Source organism: Pongo abelii, chromosome 13, assembly GCF_028885655.2.
Source record: "Pongo abelii isolate AG06213 chromosome 13, NHGRI_mPonAbe1-v2.0_pri, whole genome shotgun sequence".
NCBI classification, from domain to species: Eukaryota; Metazoa; Chordata; class Mammalia; order Primates; family Hominidae; genus Pongo; species Pongo abelii.
Genome location: NC_071998.2, coordinates 21,976,267 through 22,000,563, shown reverse-complemented (window position 1 = coordinate 22,000,563; position 24,297 = coordinate 21,976,267). Strand labels below are relative to the sequence as shown.

Sequence of the window (24,297 nt, the reverse complement as noted above, 5' to 3'; positions counted from 1 at the left end):
CTGACCTGGAATCACTTTGTTGAATGTGTCAGTATAGGGAATCTATTTGTTCTACTGGTGATGAGTGACAGTTCTTTCTTTCTTTCTTTCATTTCCTGCCTCCCACCCCATTGCCTGCTTTCCTCCTCTCCTAATTCTGGTCCCCCAGGTATTTCCGGTCCGGGGCACCCCCTGTCATCAATCCCCTGCATACACACTTCCCAGGGGACACAGCTGTGCCTGGGGTTTTCTCACTGACCCTCAGCTGGACACTGCCCAACCGCACCTCAGGCATCTTTAACGTCAGCAGCCCCTTACCTGGGGACTGGTTCTTGGCTGCCCACCTTCCCCAGGCCCACGGCCACATCTCTGTCAAGGTGGGTTGATGTTCTCCAGGCTCGGGGGTCCAGAACTGCACTTCCATCTCTGCTGAATTCCCCCCACAGGCTCCCTGGCACGCCAACCTTGTGTCAGGCTGGGCAGCAGCACAAGGGTGGCTGGGGTGGGGCATGGCTAAAGGCTCGCAGGTCACCCAGTGGGTCAGAGGCCATGATCTGGAGAAGGCAACTTGGGAGCCCCAGGAGGACATGCTGGGTCCGGGTAAGCTGAAGGGAAAGTTGAGAATCTGGAGTCAGAGGCTCTGGCACGGGGGAGTAGTGCCGCTTCCTAGTGGAAGGCACAAGTGTTAAGGTGAACAGAAGCTAACTATGGGCTGGTCCAATCTGCTGCACACACCCAGGACTGGTTTTATTCTACATCTTGATTGACAATAGTCCTGAAGACTCTCTTAGGCCATGGCCCAGTATTTAATCCATCTGGGAGAATGCATTCCTCTTGCATCATAATTTCAGACAGCTTCCTACACACTTCAGAAGACCGCAAGAAAAGCTCTTACCTGCGAAAAGGAGGCTTTGGGCAGCTGGTGTCCATCCTGGCCGTTGCCTTACTTTTCTCCAAATATCAGCCACCCCAAGCACTTATTTCACAGAGGTTGTTAAAGACTGAAGGGCAGGTTCAAAGGTCAGATGTCTCTCTGGTTTGGAGTGGAAGGAAATGCCGCAGTGTTTTCCTGCCACTCTCTTGGATTAGGCCAGACAGGTCTCCTACTCCTGTTCACTGGAGGAGAAGCAAGGGGTATACTGTGCTGGCTGTTGTCAGAGTGGGATGGCCATGTGCATGGTGCCTGTGGTGAGGGTGAAGAAACGAGCAAGAACAGAGCGAGGATTTAAAGAACAGGACTCTAGCACTCAGAAATGGGGTGAATAGTGCCTTTGAATGAGCTGAGACTCACATAAGGACAAGGGTGCTGGCACTGCTATTGCCAGAGATGGGAAGTAGGGCTGAGGTAGTGTCTCTAGGCCTCAGTGACAGGGCCATTTTTCCTGAGAGTGATGTGGATGTGCAAGGCCCCATCAAGGCCTGTGAGCCTGCTGAAGGACAGCATGTTGGGAGCTAGCTTGGGAAGGGCCCTAGGTTCTAGGTGGGCCTTGACTCTCATCAGAACTGAGCGTTCTTCTGTTAGAAGGAATGTCTTCATAGGTCTTTGGCAAAATCCCAACGGGGATGTTCCTTATCCCAACTCTGATCCTTGACCCACTTTGTAAGAACGGACAGGGAAAATCCTCCTGAAGCCTGGCTCTAGTTATCCAAAAACCTTTCTAGGTGAACAGGAACCTAGGGCCTAGGCCTGGGCTGGGATTGTGAGATCTGAGGCCCAGTTAGAAGTGGTCAGGGTTGCTTATGGCTACCAGATTGGGACAATGGTAGCCATATGGGCTACAATGGTAGTAGTGCAGAGAAAAGCTGCTCAGACCCTAAAGGGTGATTCAAGTGCCCAGACCAAGGGGGAGCTGGGCAGTGAGCAAATAACTAGGTCTGACATGTGCATTTGCATCTAGACATGGGAAGTGGGGCCTGGGGAACTTGGTACCAAACTGGAACCCTGGTCAGAGCTTCCCCAGGTGTGTGGTGAGGCTAGACAGAAGAGGACCATCCCACCGTGCCCATGAGTGGCAGTGGATCTGGATGCCATGAGAGATGTAGTGCTTCCGTCGGCCCTGTTTGAGAGGTTGATGGGGAAAGGATCTTGTGTCTGGTCCTTCTAAGAATTAGATTAACTTCTGTAGTCTTACATGGTTCTCAAAGGGTTCTTCAGCTCTCCAGATCCTGGTTAATTTCCAGGATTCCAGCCTGTGGGTTCATTGTCTAGAGCATTCCTCCATCTTCTCAACTTGTTTCCTTCCCCTACTATGGCATGCTTCCTGTGAGGCTTGAACACAGGAATTTATGTGGGTTTAGGGATATCCTTTGGTGGGAACTGAAGAGTCCCAGCGATAAGAAGGCAGTGCTGTTTCTAGGGTCCTTCTCAGCTTTGGGGATGAGCTCAGATCTCCCTTTAGCCTTAGTCCTTTAGTACCTGCTTTGTGCCAGGCCTTGGGTTGTGTGCTGGGGACACAGAGAAAACTAGGATGCATGTTAGATATAGGAAATGTTTTAGGAGGATAAAGGGGAGATGGCTAACTCAGCTTGCTAGTGTGGTGGAGGTGGTGTTGGAAACTGTTAAGCGGTGAGGTCTGAGGTTCAGAAGGCAGGGAAAGGCATTCCAGGTGGTGGGAGTAGCGTGGCCCAAAATTTAGAAGGAACTGAAGTGGTTCAGTGTGGGCTGGTGTTGGGGTGGTGAGGAAGGTAGGGGGTGAGCAGAGGCCAGATCACGAAGGGCCTTGACATTTGAACTGTATCCTGAGCGTGATAGGGAGCCCTGAAAGGTTGTAAAAAAGAAGTGACTTACCTGGTCCAGGCCACCCTCGTGAGCTCTAGTCCCACACTTCTGCCAGACCCTGTGTCTGTGTTATTTACTACGTATTCCTAGCCTCCAGTGCAGAGTCTGGCACATGATGCCTTTTCACCTCCTTTCCTTGTCCCCTTCTTCCTACCAGCCACTTCTGTCTTGTCCCCGGCCTCCATCTCCTTGCCTTTCCTGTTTTGGATCGTGTGTTCATTCTAAGGTGCCCAGTTGCCAGTCTGCTCTGAGGGGCTGGCCTTTGGGTTGTGGATACCATTTGGCACCCAAATGGCTCATGAGGGGAAAGTACTCCCAAATGCCTAGAGCGCAGGTTCTCTTCTAATCCTTCCTCTTCCTGTGTCTAAGATTTGAAAAAGTAGGTAAAATAATGAAAGCAACTACAAGGAAAGTGAAGAAGTCGACTGTACAGGAGAAAGGATTCTGTTGAATCCACCAACTAGGACCACACGTGACTCAATATCTCAGCTGAGGTGGTTAGAATCTGCTAATAGTGCAGCTGCTTTTCCTCCTCCTCAATTATTTTATTTATTTTTTGAATAGGCAATCTGTGCACCTGGTACAACATTCAAAAGGTACAAAAGATATACAGTGGAAAGTAAGTTTTCCTCTTGCCTTCTTCCAGTCTCCAGTTCCCCTCCCCAGAGTTAACTAGTAACTAGCTGTTAACTAGTTCCCTATATTACTCTTTCCTTTTTGAAACACCTTCCCTTCTTGGCCTGTGTGACTTTACAGAACTGTCCTGGTTTTCCCACTGCCCACTCCTCTGTCTCCTTTCCCGGCCTCTCCTCTGCTTGGTCTCCATGTTGTAGTGGCCCAATGCTTGGTCCTGGAACAACTCCTTTTCTACTTTTCTATTCTCCTACTTGCTGTTCCAGCACAATAGTTTAAAATACCATCTATATGTTAATGCTTCCAGGAGTATTCAGCCAGTCCTAATTTCTTTGAATCTCAGACTTTATATCCCACAGCTTACTTGACATCTCCAATTGGATGTCTAAGAAATGTCTCAAACAGTATTTAGTAAAATCAAATCAAAGTGAAGCTAAAAGTATAAAACTCTTTAATTTCCATTTCACTGCTCCCAGTCCATGCTGCTTCTTTCTCTAGTCATTGTGATCTTCCTCAGGAAATTGCACTGTCATCCACTCATTGCTCAAGCCCCAAATTAAATGCCCCAAATCCTTGATTTTTCTTTTCTCCTTATTCCTCACAACCAATCTGTAAAGAAAAAGTCTTGTTGACTGACGCTACTTCTGAGGCATGCCCTGAATGCATCTACAGCTCTTCATTTCCACTTCTAGCACAGCTTCTCTGCTTTCTCCAGGGCTACCACAGTAGCCTCATAAGTGGTCTTCCTGCTTTCACCCTTGCCCCCTGAAATCTGTCCAGCACTCGTTTGCTTCTACACTGATTGGTGCTTTCTGCCTCTGGGCAGAGAAGAGGCACAAAGTGCTTTCTGCCTCTTCTGCGCAGAGAAGGCTAAGTGTCTTTGGGCATCTTCAGTCTGCAAGCCCTACCTAGAGCCTGGCACTGGCCACCCCGCTCAGGCCTTTCTGAAGAAACCCAGCCTATACATATGAGGACATTCTAGGAATCTACCTACCATGCCTTCGACTCCAGGATCTTTCAGACTGTAGCCCATCCACGTCTCACTTTTGCCTCTCCTAGTTTCTTGAGCTTCCTTGCCTGTGCCCTGGGCCTCCCCAACTGCTGATGTTCTTCTGGCCTCTTGGCTCAGTTGGGACTCTCTCACCTGGCGTCTGCCCTGGCAGCTCTTGAGGACCTGACTTCCGGTGCTCTTTCTCTGGCCCCATCACTGGGTGACGGTTCCCTGCATCCTCCCTGGTCTCCACTGACTAAACACTCCCTCTGCATGAAGAGGGGGGACTGGCTGTGCACGTTACACAGTTGAAGGAAGGAGCACATCTTAACCAAACAGGTCATGTCCACTGATCTTTCATTGAATCAAACACAAGTAAAACTCCAAAATGTGGAGCAAAGTGTTCCTTCCCTGGACTGTCTAGCAAGGAAATGGGCCACCACTGGAGCATGAGCCCCCACCCTTGGGACTCATTCACTACAAGATTATTGTGGTGGTGATTCTTGCCATAGGAGGTGGGGTCAGTGCAGTGACTTGTGAGAGTCTTTTGGTTTTTAGGGTTTGACACCAAATCTGAGCATCTAGGTTGGTTCAGGAGCTCTCTGAAGGGACCCCCTTTTTGACACCCATTCTTTAACAGCTATTTTAGCACCTAGTATGTGCCAGATGGTGTGCTAGACACTGGGGATGCAAAAGGCACAGACCTTCCAGCCTTTTGGAGCTTTGCTGGAAGTCAGTGCCTTGGCTGGCTTGTTCTGAGCCATGGAACTCAGTGGGATGTCAGGGCCTGGAAGTTTTGTCCCAGAACAGAGTTTGAAGGTATGTCCTAATTAGGAGCCCCCACCTCCCCTTAACTGTGAGGTCTGTAGGACTCATATAGCTGCATGTGCTGCAGAAGAGGAACTGCGACAAATGGGACTGAGCTCACTGGAGAGTGATGAGGCTGTGCGAGCCAGGGGGTGTCAACAGAGAAGGAGCTGGGGATTTTCTCCGGAAGAGAAGCTGGGGGAGACGTGGTTGATCTCCTTTAGCAGCAGAAGAAACACAGTCTGAGGCTGAGGGACCAGACGGATCAGTGGGTCCCCTGAAGGCAGAGTTGGGGCAGGGGCATCAAAGATGACAGGATTTGGCTTTAGCAAGGTCAGCACTTCCCTCAGGTGGGATGATCCATTTATTGATTGATTAATTCAGCAAACATTCATCTGTGAGGTATGCACTCTATGTGAGGCCCTGTGTCTGGAGGAACAAAAATCAAATAGGACAGGGTTCCTGTTCTCAAGCTGCTTATAGTCTGGAGGTTCCCTGGGAAGTAATGAGTGGCCCTGCACTCATTATCTGTGTAGGGCCGCTCATTACCTGGGTGTAATGAGTGTGAAAGCAGAGGCTGGACAAGCACGTGGGAGCAGGGCAGGGTGAGGACTAAAGGAAATTAAAGGTTGAGATTGGTGGTGGGGAGAGTGAGGGGGCTGGACTGGAGGCCTTGAAGGAGCTTTCCACCCCACCCCACTTTGCCTAAAAGAGCCAGTGTTCTAAGTTCCTGAGCCTGCTCAGGGAATGGGCTGGTTGGAGATCACAGTGCTGCTGGGCTGGCCCAGAATGCTCAGGGGGAGGGGTTAGATTGGGAGAAGGGGCAAGCCAGGCCTGATTGTCAGGAGGGCCTGGGTTTGAATCCCAAAACCTCAGCCAGTGCTGAGGATCCCAGCAGACCTTGCAGACTGAGATGGGACAGAGATGACCAGAAATGACTGCTCAGGCAGGAAGGACCTAGAGTTTAGAGAGACCTGGGTTAGAGGCCTGGGAGTGGTGGCCAGGGCGGGAATTTCTCCCCAGCCCGCCCAGCAGGTTCTGTTTGCCTTGGTTTAGTCACACCCCTGCTGTCTCTCCCTCTCCTGCCACCCCTGCTTTTGTCCCAGGGTCTCCAGGATGAGTGTCAGTACCTCCTTCAGCCGCAGCTGATTGTCCGGCGTTTGCTGGATGTCGCTGTGCTGGTTCCTGGCCGGCCCTCAGAGCAAACCCTCTCCCCACACAATCGCTCAGCCCTGTACAAGTAAGTCAAAGACTCCCCACACCCGGTCCTTTCCCTCTTCTCTGGCCTCATACAGGCTGCAGGGTTCTCTCTTGGCTTCTCCACCTACCTGCCTGGTCCCTGGGTGGGATCCCTGCCTCCCTCCCTCCCAGCACAGAGCAGGAGACCTGGACAGGCCTCTTCCCACCCTATGCCCCCTCCTTCCTAGCGCTTCCCTTGCCCTGTGTTCCTCTCGCCTCTGTTTGTGCCTTCTTACCCCCAACCTCTCCTCTGCCCAGGGTCTTTGTGCCCAGCTTCACTTACAGGGTTTCGGCACAGCTGGCGTGTGTGGGGGGCCGTGGGATATCTGCCTGCCCCCTGTCACTGCGTCTGCGTCCCAAAGCCCCACCCCTGCACAACTCAAGCTCTGTGGCCTGTGGAGGTGCCTCAGGATGCCAGCTGGAGCTGGCACTGCCCCCCTGGGGGCACTGGGTCTACGTGCGTGTGGAAACATCATCCCGGGGCCCTGGTAGGACCATCCGCTTCCAGCTGTGTGTGCGGTTGCAAGGTCAGAACCCCTGCATTTGCCCCAGTCTGTGCAGACATCTGTGGTTGGGAAGTGACTTGGGTGGCTGTGTTCAGTGGCCCTCTGCCGCATCCCTACAACCTCCCCTCCCCAACCCAGGCTCCTTCATGCTCCCTGAAGCCATCCCACTTGGAGCTCCAAGTTATTGGAAGGCCTTTAGATAATTTTTTTTTTGCATCTGACTTGAGACAACTAAAGGACCTCATTACTTTCTTTGATTTAATCTCTCAGTTTCCTGGGGTAGGCAGGGACATCCAGGACCTCTGGGACACTGTCCTTGCCAAAGCCCTTGCAAGTCAGTGAGACAGCCTCTCATACTTAGTATCTGTTTCAATAGCGTCTTCAATGCCTTTAGGGAGGGATAGATGACCTCGGTTCCCTCCAGTGTGGTATTGCATTAGCTGTCACCATTAGGAAACCCCTATGACCCTGGATGCCCCACACTCCCAAGGGACGTCGCATTCTAGTTCTCATCCTTCCCCACTCTTTGCGAAATCCTGTCTAGCTCAGATCTGTTTATGAGTAAGTTCAGGACTGTAAAGGCTGCAGGCCCAAGCTCTGGTTTCCTCTGCCCCACAGAGTGCCCACAGCCCGGCCTGCTCCGAGCCCTGGTCCCTGGAGCTGCCATGAACATGCCCCAGTCACTGGGCAACCAGCCACTGCCCCCAGAGCCGCCATCCCTTAGAACCCCTGCGGAGGGGCCTGGGACCACGTCCCCACCTGAGCACTGCTGGCCAGTGCGCCCGACTCTGCGCAACGAGCTGGACACCTTCTCTGTCCACTTCTACATTTTCTTTGGCCCGAGTGTGGCCCTTCCCCCTGAGCGCCCAGCCGTGTTCGCCATGAGGCTGTTGCCAGTGCTGGACAGTGGAGGCGTCCTCAGCCTGGAGCTCCAGCTCAATGCGGTACTCTTTATGGAGAGTGGGGAGGTTGCTCTGCCGGGGAGCTTGAAGGGGAAGGTGTCAGGGGTGTTGGGGTGTTTACCTCCTCCAGGAAGCCTGTCCAGGTTGCTCCCACCCATCTTGACAATTAGGGATCATGGCTCAGCCCAATTCTGGTCAACAAACATGTCCTGAGTATTCACTCTGCTACAGATGGGTGGGTCAACCAGGTCAACTCAGTGTCTGGGGTTTCCCAGTTTTGTAGGCTTACTTCCTGCTCATTACTGGCCTTTCACTATGGTAGTTGTTTAATATTTTCTTGCAAATCTCCTTTGATGGGGAGTTTACCACCTCTTGAGGCCACACAGTTCGTGTTTGGATAGCGCTGATTGCCAAAGGCATTCCTGACATCCCATCAAAATCTGTCCCCATGAATTTTTTACCCACTCATCTTCGATTCAGTGGGTAAAAGCCATATCCAGAAGCCATTTCCAGTAAATCTATCTCTGTCCTGTTCTTTTTTAAAGCAATAGACTTAATTTTTTTTAGAGCAGTTTTAGGTTGAGCAGAAAGCACAAAGTTCTCATATACCCACTCTCTCACGTTTTCCCCTATTATTAATATCTTACATTAGTATGATATATTTATTACATCCCAGTCCTATTTTTACAGCCCTTCAGATGTTACCTCCAACCACCCAAAAGCTGAAGAACCTCAGTGTCTTAGGGGTCTTGGTATTTGGATCTCTCCCCTTCCTTCACTATCTCACCTGGTCATACTTCTAGTGGTCACTGTGTCTCTGAAGTAAGTGATCTGAGATGGTCGGACCAGGGTACCAGGTAACAAGACTTGCATTTGTGCTGCCTGAGATTGAGTTGCCTTTTTCAGCAGCTGCATTACACTGTGGGATCACCTAGGGCTTGTGGTGAACTGAGATCCCTGGGTCTTTTTCCTTTACTTCCTTTGTATTTTCTTCAAACCAGTTGTATACATTTACTTTATTATTATAAGACTAATAGGATCACATAAAAACTTTGGAAAATAGGGGAAAATATCTCCCTAACGCAACTGTTTAACCTTTTTTTTTTTTTTTTGAGACGGAGTCTCACTGTGTTGCCCAGGCTGGAGTGTAGGGGTGTGATCTCGGCTCACTGCAACCTCCACTTCCCGGGTTCAAGCGATTCTTGTGCCTCAGCCTCCAGAGTAGCTGGGATTACAGGAGTGCACCACCACACCCAGCTAATTTTTTGTATTTTTAGTAGAGACTGGGTTTCACCATGTTGCCCAGGCTGGTCTCAAACTCCTGGACTCAACTGATCCACCTGCCTCGGCCGCCCAACATGTTGGGATTACAAGTGTGAGCCACTGTGCCTGGCCCACAGCTGTTTTTGGTTTATGTCCTCCCATTTCTTTTCCACATTAATTACTTTGTTTATCTAGTTGTAATCAAGGGGCATATACATTTTGGTGCCAATTCGCATCTTGTATTTTTGCAGTGAATTTTTGAACCTGAATGGAAGAATTTATGTCCCTCCTTGAGGTATTGCCTAATACTGGTTTGGAACTCGGGCCTTCTCCACTTTGTGTAATTCACACACTTGCAAAGCCAACTTTTTGTACTTCTTAGTCATTACTGTCAGCGTTAAGACTGAGATGAGGGCAGAGCTCTATGTTGGCCCATTAGAGAATATCTTCAGCTTAGCTGTTCCCTGAGCCAGGGATCCTTTTAACTCCACTATCCTCCAGCCCTGAGGGCAGGGACCACTTTCTGTGGCTTCATGTGGTCTTTTATAGGACATGGCTTAGAACTTTCTAGTGGTCCTGTTAGAGCCATTTATTTAACCTGAAGATATTTCTTATTTACATAATCAAATTCTCTCTTTGTTCTAGCTAAGACTGTATGTATTTTGTGTTTGCTTATTGCCATGCCTCTGGGCAATGACAGTGAGATCTTGATTCGACCTTGAAACCATAGACCCTGAATTAGAGGACAGCCTTGCCCATACTTGTTCTTTCTTCCTCAGTACCCTGAGAATAGAAGCCTAGCCCTCCTGCAGCCCCTCACCCTTTCCCTCTCTGCATTCCCATCCATTCACTTTAATGAGCATCTGTTTACATTCCATCCATCTGCATTCTATGACGCGTGCTAAGCACCTCAGCCTGTTCTGTTTATTCTGAAAGGTATTTCCTCCAAATATTTTTATTTTTTTTTCTCCCCTTGGATCAAGAACTAGACATTTGGATCAGAGAACTGCATATACTTTTTTCTTTGGCTCCCTCCTAGAAAGACTTTCACTGAGTAATACTTTGGCATATTGCCCCGGGCTTGCATTGAAGGAAGTTATATAAGGAAGTTGTATGAAACTCACTCTTGTGGCTGAGGACAGGATGCATGACAACACACAGTGCTGCTTTGATGAGAATTTATCTCAGAACTTCCCCTTTGGATGCTGTGATTCTCCAGAGACTCTGATTAGCTTTTATATTATGTAGTTGCAAATCTGGTAACTCATGATACTTCCTTTGCTTTGGTTGCTTGGAAGTCAGTATCAAATATATGGCCTACATTAGGGACAGACTTTATTTTCCTGTCCTGATTTTTAAGTTTCCCTCAGGCATTTGTTGTATTCTATTTTATGTAAGCTGCCTCAAATCCTTGAATGAGGTGAGCTTATGGCATCCTGTTACCTTCATTCTTGTAGACAACCCCTTACATATACTCTTGCGGATATCTGGTTTCTTTTAATCCCAGCCAGGTTGCTACATTCAATCTCTTGGGCATTCTGTTGCCACTGTTCAGTACCTAGGATCATTTCACCTGAGTTGGAGTGAGTGTCTTCATGCTCCACCTGTCTTGGGGTCCAGGTGAAGATGATGGAAAACCTTACAATTGCCTTTGTCCACAATTAGTTTCTATAACTGGCAACAGCCCTCCTTCCCCTCAGTGAGCTAGATAGGACTGAAAAAGAGGGTGTTCTCTCTTGCTTGGACAGAATTGAAACACTTCTGCCCAAAGAACAGATTCAGAATTGGGCCTTGCCGTCTCATCAGTCCTTGAAAGATTTCTGCTGTGGAGGATCTGTTGTTTTTCAGTTTTTCTGTTCTGAGAATGGAGGTGAGAGAGCAGCTTTGGCGTGGAGAGCGCCGGGAGGAATGGGCTGTCCTTGGAAGCTGTCGGTTAACAAGGGTGGGAGTCTGAGGGTGGCGGTGGGTGGAGCTGGAGGATGTGGCGGCCTCACCTCCATACCTGCGCTCCCCAGAGCTCCGTGCGCCAGGAAAACGTGACGGTGTTTGGATGCTTGACTCACGAGGTGCCCTTGAGCCTGGGCGATGCAGCAGTGACCTGTTCCAAAGGTGGGGTGAGGAATGGGGGAGGAGAGGAAGCTGCAGTGTGGGGGTGGGGGTGGCGGACAGAGGTGAAGGTGGGGAGGGATGGAATGGAGGAATGATAGGCTAGGGTTCCGGGAAGTGGGAGCAGGTGGGTGAGGGTTCTTGGGTCCTGACCCCTCCTGCCTCTCACTGACCCCTTCCTTCTCCCTTCAGAGTCCCTGGCCGGCTTCCTCCTCTCTGTCAGTGCCACCACCAGGGTTGCCAGGCTGCGAATCCCATTCCCGCAGACGGGGACCTGGTTCCTGGCCCTCCGCTCCCTGTGTGGGGTGGGGCCTCGGTGAGCGGTGCGGGGCGGGGCCAGGGCTGGGACCGGGACTTGGCGGGGGTGGCCCGGGGCCCCAGGTGACTGCGAGTTTGTGCGCAGGTTCGTGCGGTGCCGCAACGCGACGGCCGAGGTGCGGATGCGCACCTTCCTGTCCCCATGCGTGGACGACTGCGGGCCCTACGGCCAATGCAAGCTGCTGCGCACACACAATTATCTGTACGCAGCCTGCGAGTGCAAGGCCGGTGAGCGGGCTGGCGAGGGAGCGGGCTGCGGTGGACTGGAGGTGGACCTGCTGGGTCTGTGGGCAGGCGGCGGGAGTAGGGGAGTGCGCAGCCTGAATTGGGGACGGGTTTGGCAGAGCCGGGGTGAGACCACCCTCCACGAGCTGTGGCGTAGGCCCATAGCTGCCGTCTGTTCTCTTCCATTCTGTGCCTTCCCCACCCGCAGGGTGGAGAGGCTGGGGCTGCACCGACAGTGCAGATGCGCTCACCTATGGATTCCAACTGCTGTCCACACTCTTGCTCTGCCTGAGCAACCTCATGTTTCTGCCACCTGTGGTCCTGGCCATTCGGAGTCGATATGTGCTGGAAGCTGCAGTCTACACCTTCACCATGTTCTTCTCCACGGTATGCGGTGGCGTCTGCATCTTATCACTGGGTGTTTGTGCATGGTGGTGGGTCACAGTCCGTATTTCCACCACGTTCTCCGAGGGCTTGGGAATGTCTGTGCCTTCACTGTGTGTTCTACAGACAGAGACAGCAGTGCTTCCCAACCTATCATGCATAGAAAATGGTCATTTTTGTAAGGCACATTGGAGTAAATGAACAAAACTGTTTGCAACTTAATAAAGTAAGTTTGGGCCTCCAGCTGTTCCACACTCTGTCCACCCTGAGGGCTGCGGGGACCTTTACTCAAATCATGGGCCAAGAAACTGGCCTAAAGTATGGATTTGTGTCTGCACAGTCACCATGTTCTCTGTATGGGGGCAGGAAATCTATGCTTTCCCCCACACCTCTGCACAGAGTGTCTTCATCTTCACCACATTCTTTCATGATATGAGTGCTAGCTACTCTGAGCTCCCCTTCTCTGTCGCACTGGGGACTTCTACATCGTTAGCACGTTCGTTCCTGTGGTCTGAAATGGTGTCCCCATTCAGTCACCATGCCACCTTGATTTCTCATGGGAACTTTGGAAAGATAGAGGGGATCTCTGTATTGGGGGATTATAGGACAATCTGACTCTCAGAGTCCCGAGAAGCTTTACAGACTCAACTGTGTCCTGAGGCATTGTCGGAAGTGGCAGTATCATATCACATCCCAGCTCAAAGGAGTGCATTTTGATGAAGATTAATATAGTTTAAAACCCCTCCATTCCCATTGCAGAATCGCCACAATCTCTTTCCTGTGTTTTCCTCACTCCTCCATAATCAGAAAAGTTCATTATAAGCAAGTGTCCAGAAACTATAAGGAAAGGTAGAGAAGTGAGCCTGCTAATGTGGCTTAACCCCCAAGTAGACTTTTTACCCCTGAAGTGTCGCATCTGGGAATCTTTTCAAGGCATCTCTAGGCTCTTGGCACCAAGTGACATGCATGTGAGCATGCAAAAACTCTTAGATGGTTTCAGACTGCTCAGGCCTTGTCAGCAAGGATATCACAGAAAGCAAGACAGGCCTTCCTGGCATCCTGCATTACTAGGTCAGACATATGTCTAAATTAGAAAAATCATACCGCTCATCTGGGAGAAAGCAGAGGCAAATGTGCTGAAACTGAGGGGCCTGGGTCCTTCTGGAGATTCATCCAGAGATGAGGAAGAAGAGGCTGCAACCATGCTGCAGAGAGAGATCTTGGCCCTTTAAGCGGGGTGAGAAGCATATACCCCAGTTTTGCTTGACTGGCCCCTTTTTAGGCCTGCCCCCACAGTGCCTCATTCTATTTTTATGTTAGACACTGTTTCTCCTTCGTATTGCCAGATGCCCTTCTACCGTGGCCCACCAAATCCTCCAGCAACAGCTGCTCCACCAGCCCACTCTCGGCTACATGCAGATCGAATGTGATTCATAATTAGTAAGAGCACCCAAGTGTGTCAGGAGCCTAAAGCATGTAGGGAGAGCATATTCACTCTCTGGACTTGACACAAGCATCCTGATTGGCTCCAGAGTGTTCAGTGCTACATGGCTCTTCCTTATCTGGATACAGTGGCTGTCAGCCTGAAAAGACCTTCCCTGTAGCAGGAGCACTGGGAGAGCCTCAAGTGCCTGGCACCACATAAAAAGCTCCCGCTTTCTTTCTTTCTTTTTTCTTTTTCTTTTCCTTTTTTTTTTTTTTTTTTTGAGACAGAGTCTTGCTCTGTCGCCCAGGCTGGATTGCAGTGGTGCGATCTTAGCTCACTGCAACCTCCGCCTCCCAGGTTCAAGCGATTCTCCTGCCTCAGCCTCCTGAGTAGCTGGGACTACAGGTGCACGCCACCACACCTAGCTAATTTTTATATTTTTAGTAGAGACAGGATTTCACCATGTTGGCCAAGTTGGTCTCGATCTCCTGACCTCGTGAACCACCCGCCTTGGCCTCCCAGAGTGCTGGGATTACTGGTGTGAGCCACTGCACCGGGCCAAAATCTCACATTTTCTTAAATAAGGCAATAAGGAAAAGCTACTGGCTTTGAGGTGTTGCCTAAAGTCCTGCTCTAACTCCTGTTCTTTTCCACATGGGCCAGAACATAAAGCTATGTTTTCTGTTTTCCCTGCAGATTCTCTGTGGTCCCTCCTTGCCATTCTTAGACTTATTTCATTCTGTAGCAGTGTCCATTTAAGGACCCACTGGTCAAATTGCAGTTGTCAGTACTAGGACAGGAGATGACAGTCATCTTCCTTGTCTTCAAATAATCCAGGACAGTCTACACTTGGGAGTAGTAATCCATTCTTATATGGGACATAGGAGCAGACAGTAGGTTTATAATTCAGGAGTTTACAGATGTAAAATATGTTTTGAAAAAACAAAAACAGGCCACAAACTTAGCATTTGATTTTTGTATATAGGCAAACAATTCAGATAATGATTACAACAAAATGACATACACTGAATATGTGCTGTTTCAGACACTGCTAATTTAATCCTCACAATAGTACTGTAATAGTTGATACATGCTTTTATTCTTGTCATCCTTTTTTTGTAGATAAGGGAAAGTTAAATATTTTGCCTGAGGTAGAAGGTGAGTATCTACCTTAGAATCTGGTTGAGCCTGACTCCAGATCCCTCACATGTAACAGATGAGCTGTATTGTTCCCTTTGCACCAGGGCAGTGAGCATGCATTGATATGCTTTTAACCTGACTTCAGTTTCTCCTAAGTCTTGGAGTATGTAGAAAAAGGCATGGCCTCAGTTTAGTAGTTCTCACCAAATTCTTAAAAGATAAGAGCCGATCAAGAGATCTGAAAATACAACTAAGCCAAATATAAGAAACCATCAGGACAAAGATATCAAACATTTTAATTATGTAGCTTGAACCCGTACTGTTCAAACTGTGTATCCATCACAGTGCTCCTTGAATCCTTACAATTAGATCTCAGAAGACCCAGACAGAGCTGGCATTCTGGGGCTGTGCAGGTGTCCTTGCTGATTGCTGGCATCCTGGCTACAAGCCCACCTTCTCATTACCCCTTATATCCCTCAGACCATCCCAGGTCATTCTCAGTGTCCCTTGGCAAAATCCCGTAACTGTTTCCAAGAGAAAATGAAAGCAGAAAACAGGAAATAAGGGAGTAACAGCAAGTTCCATTATATTCCAATCTGGGCATGGATTAACTATGTTTGCATTTATAGTCCACATTCTGCAGTGCCTGGATAGCCTATTTTGGAGCATTAGATGCACTGTTACAAAAATGTAAAATTCCACAGAAAAATAAAATTTCAGGATAATTTCCCTACATTGCTTCATAAATAATGTCCAAAGCTGAGAAAGTTATCAACTTAGATTAGAATTATATTAATAGAAGTCAGTTTGTAGTCTAATTTTTTTTTCTTAAATTCCCTGATTTTTCTGTGTCACTTCTTTTTATTGCTGTTGACAAAAGGAATGCCAATCTAAAAATTAGTCCACAATTTTTAGTGGACTAATTCCCTCACACTACAATTTTAATTTAACTCTACCCCTGTGGATTTTTCACAACCTTAAACAATCTCTTTGACCTTTTAGTATACCTGGAAAATAATCAGTCGTAAAATATTAGTGAAATGATTTCTTCAAATCCTCTCCACTCTAGAGATAATATCTCCATTTTTCTTTATTCTTCTTTTAGTGCAAATTCCTAGGAGAAAGTCAGCCCTCAATTATTCCCCTAGATGTGTCTTCAATGTTAAGTGATTCAGCTTTGCCTTTTTTCTGCTGATATATATCTTCCTTTGTCTGAAATATAGTACAAATCCCTCTCCCAGAAACTTCTGGGTATTTCTTTCTACATACTTGAAAGTGAAGCATATGGAGCCAGTGCTTGGTTAAGGCTGGATGTAAAATTAGTGCTTCAAAATAAAATCCAAGTCATAAAACAGTATTGTGTAATTTAGTGGCCTATAGTACTTATGTCTGGTCTTGGAGGCAGAGAATAATCAATGTCCTATAGCTAAAATAGAAAAAGACCAATATATTGATTTGTTTAGGAACTAAATTAACTCCCAATGAATCAGCACATATAAATAGTTGAAAAATAAACCAGTCTCTTAGATGTATTCAAACATTAATTACTTAACCATTTTTATTTATTTATTTATTTTTGAGGGTCTCGTTCTGTCACCCAGGGCGGAGTGCAGTGGCATGATCACAGCTCAGTGCAGTCTTGACCTGGGCTCAAGCAATCCTCCCACCTCAGCCCCTTCTGCCCCCCGCCCCCGCCAATTCCCTGTTCCCCACCAAGTAGCTGGGACTATAGGCACACGCCACCACGCCCAGCTAATTTTTGTGTGTTTTGTAGAGATGGGGGTTTCACCATGTCACCCAGGCTGGTCTTGAACTCCTGGGCTCAAGTGATCTGCCCACCTCATCCTCCCAAAGTGCTGGGATTAACAGGCGTGAGCCACTGCACCCAACCTAAAAAAATTCATTCTAATGTTGATATGGACCTGCATGAGAAGTCTGAAAATTTCCCAGTAAGAACTCGTTTTTTCAATTTAACAGTATATTAAGAGGGAACCATGTCCCGAAAATAACGAGCCCTTTCAAAAGCCTGGAACACCCACTTAAAACATGTTCATCGTTAGGCAGTCTCTTCTTGCAGGAGCAAAATTCTTTACCTCCAAAGTGGAGGAAAAGAAAGAAGATAGATATGCAAGCTTGAGTCTTGCAGCTTAAAATTTAAAGGAATCAAACCCAAAGTTTCCTGATGCCAATTCATATCCCAGGTTTTCGTCTTCATTTTGTTTTCTTTTTCTAAGATCCCAGCTTCTTCCTTTCCAAATTTGTCTGTTGAAGTTGTAATTTTTACAATTTAAATGACTGGATGACATCTTCAGTAGGGTCAAAGGAAACATTAGCGATTTCTTTTTCATCTTTTGTCTCTAGAGACTGACTTTGGAGTATGTTTTCCAGTTCTTCTGGTGGCATCTCTGCCACTAAAGAGTTATGCTAGAAAACTTTTTTCACAAATAAGGGAACACAGCGTGCTGGAAGCCATGGCGTTGTCCAGAGAGACAATCTGGACATGGGTTGGAACTATAGACAAGGGAGCTAATGGCAGACTTCGCTTGGTTCCTTAATTAGGATGTCCAGTTGAGTCTGATCCAATTCCACTTCTGTTTCCTGCATCCCCTTTGAACCTCCTCAATAGTCCACTCTTCACTATGTTCTCCAGAGTGTAGGATGGGTGGACACTGTCCCCTCTCCATGTTCTTCCCCATGGTGTGAAGTGCCATGCCTCTCTCCATGGCCTTAGGGACTGTCTTTTTTCTTACCTGCCACACACTCCCTGCATTTGTCGGGAAGGGATGAAGAGGGTCAGTTGGTGGAAGCCCAGTTCAGAGTCTGAGCTAGCAGGGGAAACTGGGACATAGCGGGGAGATTTGAGGTCTGGGTAGCTCAGAGCTTGGGCCAGGGATGGGGATTATAGGTGGGATCCATGGTGAGCATGAGGAGACAGGGACAGGATTGGCCTCAGCTTGAGGATATCAGAACCCCCTGGCAGGGCACTCTCCACAGCACCTTCCAGAAGCAGGAAGATGAGGAAGCTCAGGACCAGGGTCAGGGCTGCCAGATACATATTAGTTATGTAGCAGACTGGACCTCCTTACCACATTCTTCTCAGGATTTGGGGAGTCAGGCATTTCCCAGATCTTCTCATCTGTGACCTCTCACCTCTGCTGCTCTGACAGCAGCACGCCACCCCTGGGCCCACCCCCTCCAGTTTTGTAGACCTGGACCTCTGCCTCAAGTTCTCTCAATGCCTGTCATTTCTTCCTTCAGTTCTATCATGCCTGTGACCAGCCAGGCATCGTGGTTTTCTGCATCATGGACTACGATGTGCTGCAGTTCTGTGATTTCCTGGGCTCCTTAATGTCCGTGTGGGTCACTGTCATTGCCATGGCTCGTTTACAGCCCGTGGTCAAGCAGGTCAGTGCAGAGTGGGCCCTGGGGAACAACCATGGCCAAGTCTCCTTGAAATCCACTCCTGACCTCTCCCTGGGGGCATTTCCAAGTGCCTCTCATGATTCTGACCCAGCCCCTGGAGTGCTGCCTGTCACCTGGCCCTAGCCCAGCCCTTGAGTCTCTTTCTTTAGGTGCTGTATTTGCTGGGAGCTATGCTGCTGTCCATGGCTCTGCAGCTTGACCGACATGGACTCTGGAACCTGCTTGGACCCAGTCTCTTCGCCCTGGGGATCTTGGCCACAGCCTGGGTAAGGGTGGGGAGGGATGTGGGAGGAGGGTCCCAGCAGGACTTGGGTGCTGGGCCTCAGGTATCTGGTCCCCAGTTTAAGGTGGGCTTGGCTCTGTCATCATTACCTGCTGCTGGCAGTGTCCGCTCCAGTCTTGGCAGGTGTCTTTAGGTCACAACCAGGGCTCAGAGGAAACCTGAGAGTGACCAGCTCTGGCTTGGGTTCCAGGGCTTGGCATTCCTGAGCCCCACTTCTCTGTCTCCCCCAGACAGTACGCAGCGTCCGCCGCCGGCACTGCTACCCACCCACGTGGCGCCGCTGGCTTTTCTACTTGTGCCCTGGCAGCCTTATTGCAGGCAGTGCCGTCCTGCTTTATGCTTTTGTGGAGACCCGGGACAACTACTTCTACATTCACAGCATTTGGCATATGCTCATTGCGGGCAGTGTGGGCTTCCTGCTGCCCCCTCGTGCCAAGACTGACCACAGGGTCCCGTCTGGAGCCCGGGCCCGGGGCTGTGGTTACCAGCTATGCATCAACGAGCAGGAGGAGCTGGGCCTCGTGGGCCCAGGAGGGGCCACTGTCAGCAGCATCTGTGCCAGCTGAGAGGGGCTTTGGGCCTGGCCCTGAGGGGATATGAATGCTTCCTAGAGTTCTTTCTGGGGGCGTGGAGCCCTGTTAGAAGGAGACAGGCTGTATTTCTTGAGGACATGGAGTCTTTCTCAAGGACATAGAACTCTTCCAGGGACCTGGAGCCCTTCCCAGGACATGGAGAACTTCCTGAGGGCCTGGAGTCCCCCTGCATCATGGAGTCCTTCTTAAGGACTGGAGCCTATGCAGGCGCAGAGCCCCTCAGGACCAAGGAGTCCCTCCTGCAGGTGTGGAGCCTTTCCTGGGATGCAGAGCCTTCCCAAGACATGGATTCCTTCCCAGGGAGACAAAGCCCTGTCAGGAGCACAGCATCATTCCAGAGGAGGTGGAGTCTATCTTGGGGAAACCAAATTTCCAGATTTTCCCAGAGGCTCAGCAACTCTGGCCTCAGGCTTCCTTCCCAGAGGCAGCGTCTAGGCTGTGCTGTGCTGTGCTGTGCTGTGCTGTGCTGCGGAGGAGGGATTGCAGGATGGATGGAGCTGGGAGTGGGGCTGTCTGGGTGGCTAGTATCCTTGTTTGATACAGGTGGAGTCTGTGTGTCTCCAATGATTGATTGGTTCAGAATGGTTCTGTGCTGCCTTTTTTCCCAGGGGTGTGGGGAAGGGGGGAAAGAGGGCCCCTCAGGGAATCAGCAGGGCTGATGGGAGCTACTGCCAGAGGCTTTTGTCACGCCCTGTACACAGTCTGATCCCACTCGTCTGGGCCCTGCCTTCATTTCTAAACACTTTCTAATGCCTATTCCCCAATTCCTATTGAGCCCAGTTTGCAGTAGCTGAGAGGGGTGTGTGTGTGTGTGTGTGTGTGTGTGTGTGTGTGTGTGTGTGTGTGTGTGTGTGTGTGTGTGTGTGTGTGTGTGTGTGTGTGTGTGTGTGTGTGTGTGTGTGTGTGTGTGTGTGTGTGTGTGTGTGTGTGTGTGTGTATACGTATGCTGAGATGATTTAAATCAGTGAGACAGACTTTCCTTCTGATGCCCACACCCAACACAAAAGGAAGCCGAGGTCCCAGGAAATTGGAATAGCAGGTACACGTCTCAGGTGTGCAAGAAATATCACAAGAATGTAACCTCTGTTTTGAGCTCCCATTTTTCCTGAGTGCCAGAAAAGATCATTTGTCCATTCAGGATCCCTTCTCTTTCCATGAGGGTCATAGCTGGGTTCATAGAGTTGCATAGCATGTGTAAGACTCAGAGTCTTACATAATGCCAAGAAGTTGGGAGAGCATTCTCACTGATCACCAGTGTCCATACTTCATCCATCCCCGGGATTTCCATCATTCCATCTGGTCCCCAGTCAGAGGTCCAGACAGTTCATCTGGGATGCAGAGAGATTTCTTGTTCCCATTTGCATAACTCTCTCAGTCCTAAGGTTCTCTCTGCCACTTTTGGGCCATGTGTGGAGACCTGTGAAGTTGTCTAAGGCCTTGGCTATGCGGACACACCTTGAAGCTGTTTCTGCTCTGGGTTTTGACAGACAAGGCATGAGTTGCTGCATCTTTTAAAACCTGCAAATCTATCTTGGCCTGGGGTGTGGGGCTCAGGGACTCTTCCTTTTGGGACCCTCTCAGTATTCTGTCTACATTCTCTCCTCCTCTTTCTTCTTTCCCCCTTTTGTTAATATTGGTGGTGAGGAAGCCTTACTTAATGTTTTTTCCTGAATCTTTTTTTTTTTTTTTTTTTGAGATGGAGTTTTGCTCTTGTTGCCCAGGCTGGAATGCAATGGTGCGATCTCAGCTCACTGCAACCTCTGCCTCCAAGGTTCAAGTGATTCTCCTGCCTCAGCCTCCTGAGTAGCTGGGATTAGAGGCATGCACCACCATGCCCAGCTAATTTTTGTACTTTTAGCAGAGATGGGGTTTCTCCATGTTGGTCAGGCTGCTCTCTAACTCCCGGCCTCAGGTGATCCACCTATCTTGGCCTCCCAAGGTGCTGGGATTACAGTCATGAGCCACCACGCCTGGCCTCTCCTGAATCTTTTATCTATGCCTTAAGCCTTTTCTGTTCCCTTCAGGACCTAGGCTTTTGAAGCCCAAAAGCCAGGAAAACATGCCTCTGTTATCTGCTTTCTGCAATCACGTCTCTTCCGTGGGGCACTGAGCAGAGAATGGTGTGGCCAAGTGAGTAGTGAGAAGCAGTGAGGAGGTGTGAGCTAGGTGTCTGTTCCTATTTTAGAAAATACTGTTCCTACATTAGAAATACCACATTAAGATGTATAGAGCCAGGTCACTGGGATGCTTGAACCCAAATAGCTGGGATTCTGGACAGAATCAGCAGAGTACAGAAGGCTCTGAAGTGGGAGATGGAGCTGGGGTGCATCCCACCCGGTGAGGAGGGGTCATAAGGGGCGTCCAGGAAGAGGGACATTTGAACTAGGATTAGCTGAGTTGCCATGATGCCAAGATAATGGGAGAGTGTTCTTTGTGGTCCCCAGTGTCCATATGGCATCCCTTCCCTAAGATTTTCATCATTCCATGTAGTCTTCAGTCAGTAAAGCTCTTAGAACACTTGTATAGTGCCTAGTCTGGTATGTGATGTGGTCCAATATATGTTAGCTTAAGGTCACCAAGTGTTTGGACATGGAACAGCAAGGGGGAATGCAGAGGCAGGGAAGACTGATATTTACTCCGGGCACTGAATAGTTCAGTGTGCCCGGGCCGGTGCATGTGCGCATGCTTTTGTGTGTGGAGTGGGGTGGTGGAGGTAAGCAGCCAATGATATGTTTGGATAGATAAGTGGAGGTTGGGTCTTTATTCTATGGGAAATGAGGAGCCGTTGGAGAGATTTAAGCAGGAGAGGAACATCAGATTGGGGTTTTGGTGGCTGGGGCAGAGGATGGACTTTGGGAGACCTTGGAGGACAAAGTGCAGTGATCACAGCTATTGGAACATTTGAGAGAGAAATGGTGAAGCCTTCTTAACGCAATGTCCGTGGAAAGGAGGGGACCAATTTAAGAACTGTTAGGAGTGAACTCTTTAGGACTTGGTGACTGATTGGGTGTGTGGGATGGTGAGGTATGAGAGAGCCTAGGATGATGGTGATATTCTGATTTGGGGGTGGTGGTGCCATTCCCTGAGATGGTGACACCACTTTGGGTAGGGGGGAAGATGAGTTCCACTTTGGACAGTTGGAGGTGCATGTGGGATTCCCGGAGGGAAGGGGGCCAGCAATATGACAGTGCTGGACGTAGCCGCTGAACCAGGCCTGTCTCTAGGCTCCCAAAATGGGAATCCTTGGTTGTCTCCTGACTTGTCTCAGTGGGGGAGATCCCAAGATTCAAACAGCCCTTCCTTGCCTTGAATACAGGGCTGTGGCTGGCAGATATTGCTGCACCCTTGCACGTATCTGTACATACGACTGGACTGAGACCCCTGAGCACTTGCAGCTGCCTGGGGCATGTTCAGCAGCACAGGGCTCAATCCCCACAGGGTGATATTCTGAAGGCTTCTGAGTGACAATTCAGTCCTGCAAACCTTCCATAGGGAGCATGCTGTGGGAGCTACAGAGATGAGCCAGACCCGACTGAATCCTGCCCTGAAGGAGCTCACACGGTGGTGAAGTGTCATGAATGCGAGTTAGATGGGACAAGTGTGAAGTGGAAGATCCTGACAAAGTGCTGTAGGATGTAAAGAGAGCGATCTCAAAGTGCAATGAGAAAGGATGCATGAAAGAGATGGTGTCTAACCTAGCTTTGAAAACTAGTCCCAGGTATTATCAGAGAACAGCACAATACATACAAGGGTGCAAAGACATGGGGGTGCGGCAGTACAGATAATGTAGCGAGGGGACAGCCATGTGAAGGGTGTAGTGGAAAATCAGGCTGAAGAAGCAGGTGGGGGCAGACTCTGGAGGGCCTTGAGGACTCAACTGAAGAATTTGGACTTAATGGTAGTGGGAGCTGTCAAAAAAGTCCTTGATCAGAAGAGTGATGAATCAATCCAGGTTTGACCAAAGTAACAGAACCACTATGAGTGATAAAAAGATTAGACCTTTACAGTCATGGGAGCAGTTGGAGAAATCTGTGCCAAACTGTTCCCTCTGCATTTGGTGTTGGGCCTGAAGCTGTTACAGCTCAGCTGGGCCAGCAGTTAGGAAAGAAGGCTGTGTGTGAAGTGAGGGCAGTAAAGGGCACACTAGAATCCAGAAGGACAAACTGGAACCTGTGCCTGGCTCTTATGCCTTCAATCTCAGTGACTGGTGACCTGCAGGAGAAGCTGTCACCTTTGCCATAGAGCTTGCACTTGGCCCAGCACTCAGCACAGTGGAAGGAGGTGACCTGGTGGGGACTGGACAGGCTGTGCTAATGGGGAGCCAGCAGATTAGCAACATGTGAGTGCCCTCACTGTGTCTGGTGCTGTTCCTTTTTTTTTTTTTTTTTTTTTTGAGACAGAGTCTCACTCTGTTGCCCAGGCTGGAGTGCAGTGGTGCCATCTCAGCTCGCTGCAGCCTCCACCTCCCAAGTTCAAGTGATCCTCCCTAGTAGCTGGGACTACAGGTGCACCACCACACCTGGCTAATTTTTTGTGTTTTTAGTAGAGGCAGGGTTTCATCATGTTGCCCAGGCTGGTCTCGAACTCCTGGCCTCAGGTGATCCGCCCACCTCGGTCTCCCAAAGTGCTGGGATTACAGGTATGAGCCACCACACCTGGCCCACTTTTGCCTTCCAAATCACATGCAAACTTCTCTGTGGCCAACCCTAACCCACACCCTCTAACCTAGTTTGGTTGACTCAGTATAAAGCTACCACAAGTGAGCTAACCAGAGCTTTCTTGGGACGATTAACCTGGCAGCAGCCCATGAAGAATAGATGGTTAGGATAAAGAAAGCCAAACCTCCAGTAGCTCTTGGGTTGACACTGTCAGCTGGTGTGGTAGTCATTAGGCCATTCACAAATCTCTCTGTCCCTCTCGTTTGCCTTCCAGACACACGATAGCATGCTTTTCCCCCTTAACAATAGGTGTGGTCCTGTGCCTTCCTGTTGCCATTGTGTTGGCCACTGAAATGTAGGTGGAGGCAACACAGCCACTTCTGAGTAGAAGCCTTAAGAGTCAGTGTAGGCTTTGTTACTTTCCCTTTTCTTTTTGTCATGGTGACCAGCAATGTTCCCAATGGTAGCTGCTTTGTCATCCTGAGTCCCAGAGGGGTGAAGACCATGATGCGGAGCAGAAGCCCCACCAGCCTCTGGTGGACCTGCATCAGGAGCAAGAAACAAAACCTTAATGGCTTTAAGCATCTGAAGGTTTGAGGTCATGACCACAGCACAACCTAGCCTATGCCAGCTGACAGGGGC

The 24,297-nt window shown here is 49.3% G+C and overlaps 1 protein-coding gene across 13 annotated transcripts in view; it reads left to right on the top strand.

Annotated features, from left to right (window-relative positions):
- Window positions 1-24,297, top strand: part of TMEM8B (transmembrane protein 8B) — a 52,383-nt gene that overhangs the window by 19,582 nt on the left and 8,504 nt on the right. For 5 of the 13 annotated variants that reach the window (XM_054520944.2, XM_063713941.1, XM_054520942.2 and 2 more), the window contains 11 exons: window positions 149-356; window positions 6,296-6,429; window positions 6,687-6,955; window positions 7,553-7,878; window positions 11,115-11,208; window positions 11,398-11,521; window positions 11,609-11,751; window positions 11,957-12,135; window positions 17,957-18,103; window positions 18,271-18,387; window positions 18,639-19,583. In XM_054520944.2, coding sequence (XP_054376919.2) covers window positions 149-356; window positions 6,296-6,429; window positions 6,687-6,955; window positions 7,553-7,878; window positions 11,115-11,208; window positions 11,398-11,521; window positions 11,609-11,751; window positions 11,957-12,135; window positions 17,957-18,103; window positions 18,271-18,387; window positions 18,639-19,004 — 2,107 coding nt within the window. In that variant the 3' untranslated portion in view covers window positions 19,005-19,583. The other 8 variants (XR_008510065.2, XR_008510064.2, XR_008510066.2 and 5 more) reach the window with 5 other exon arrangements.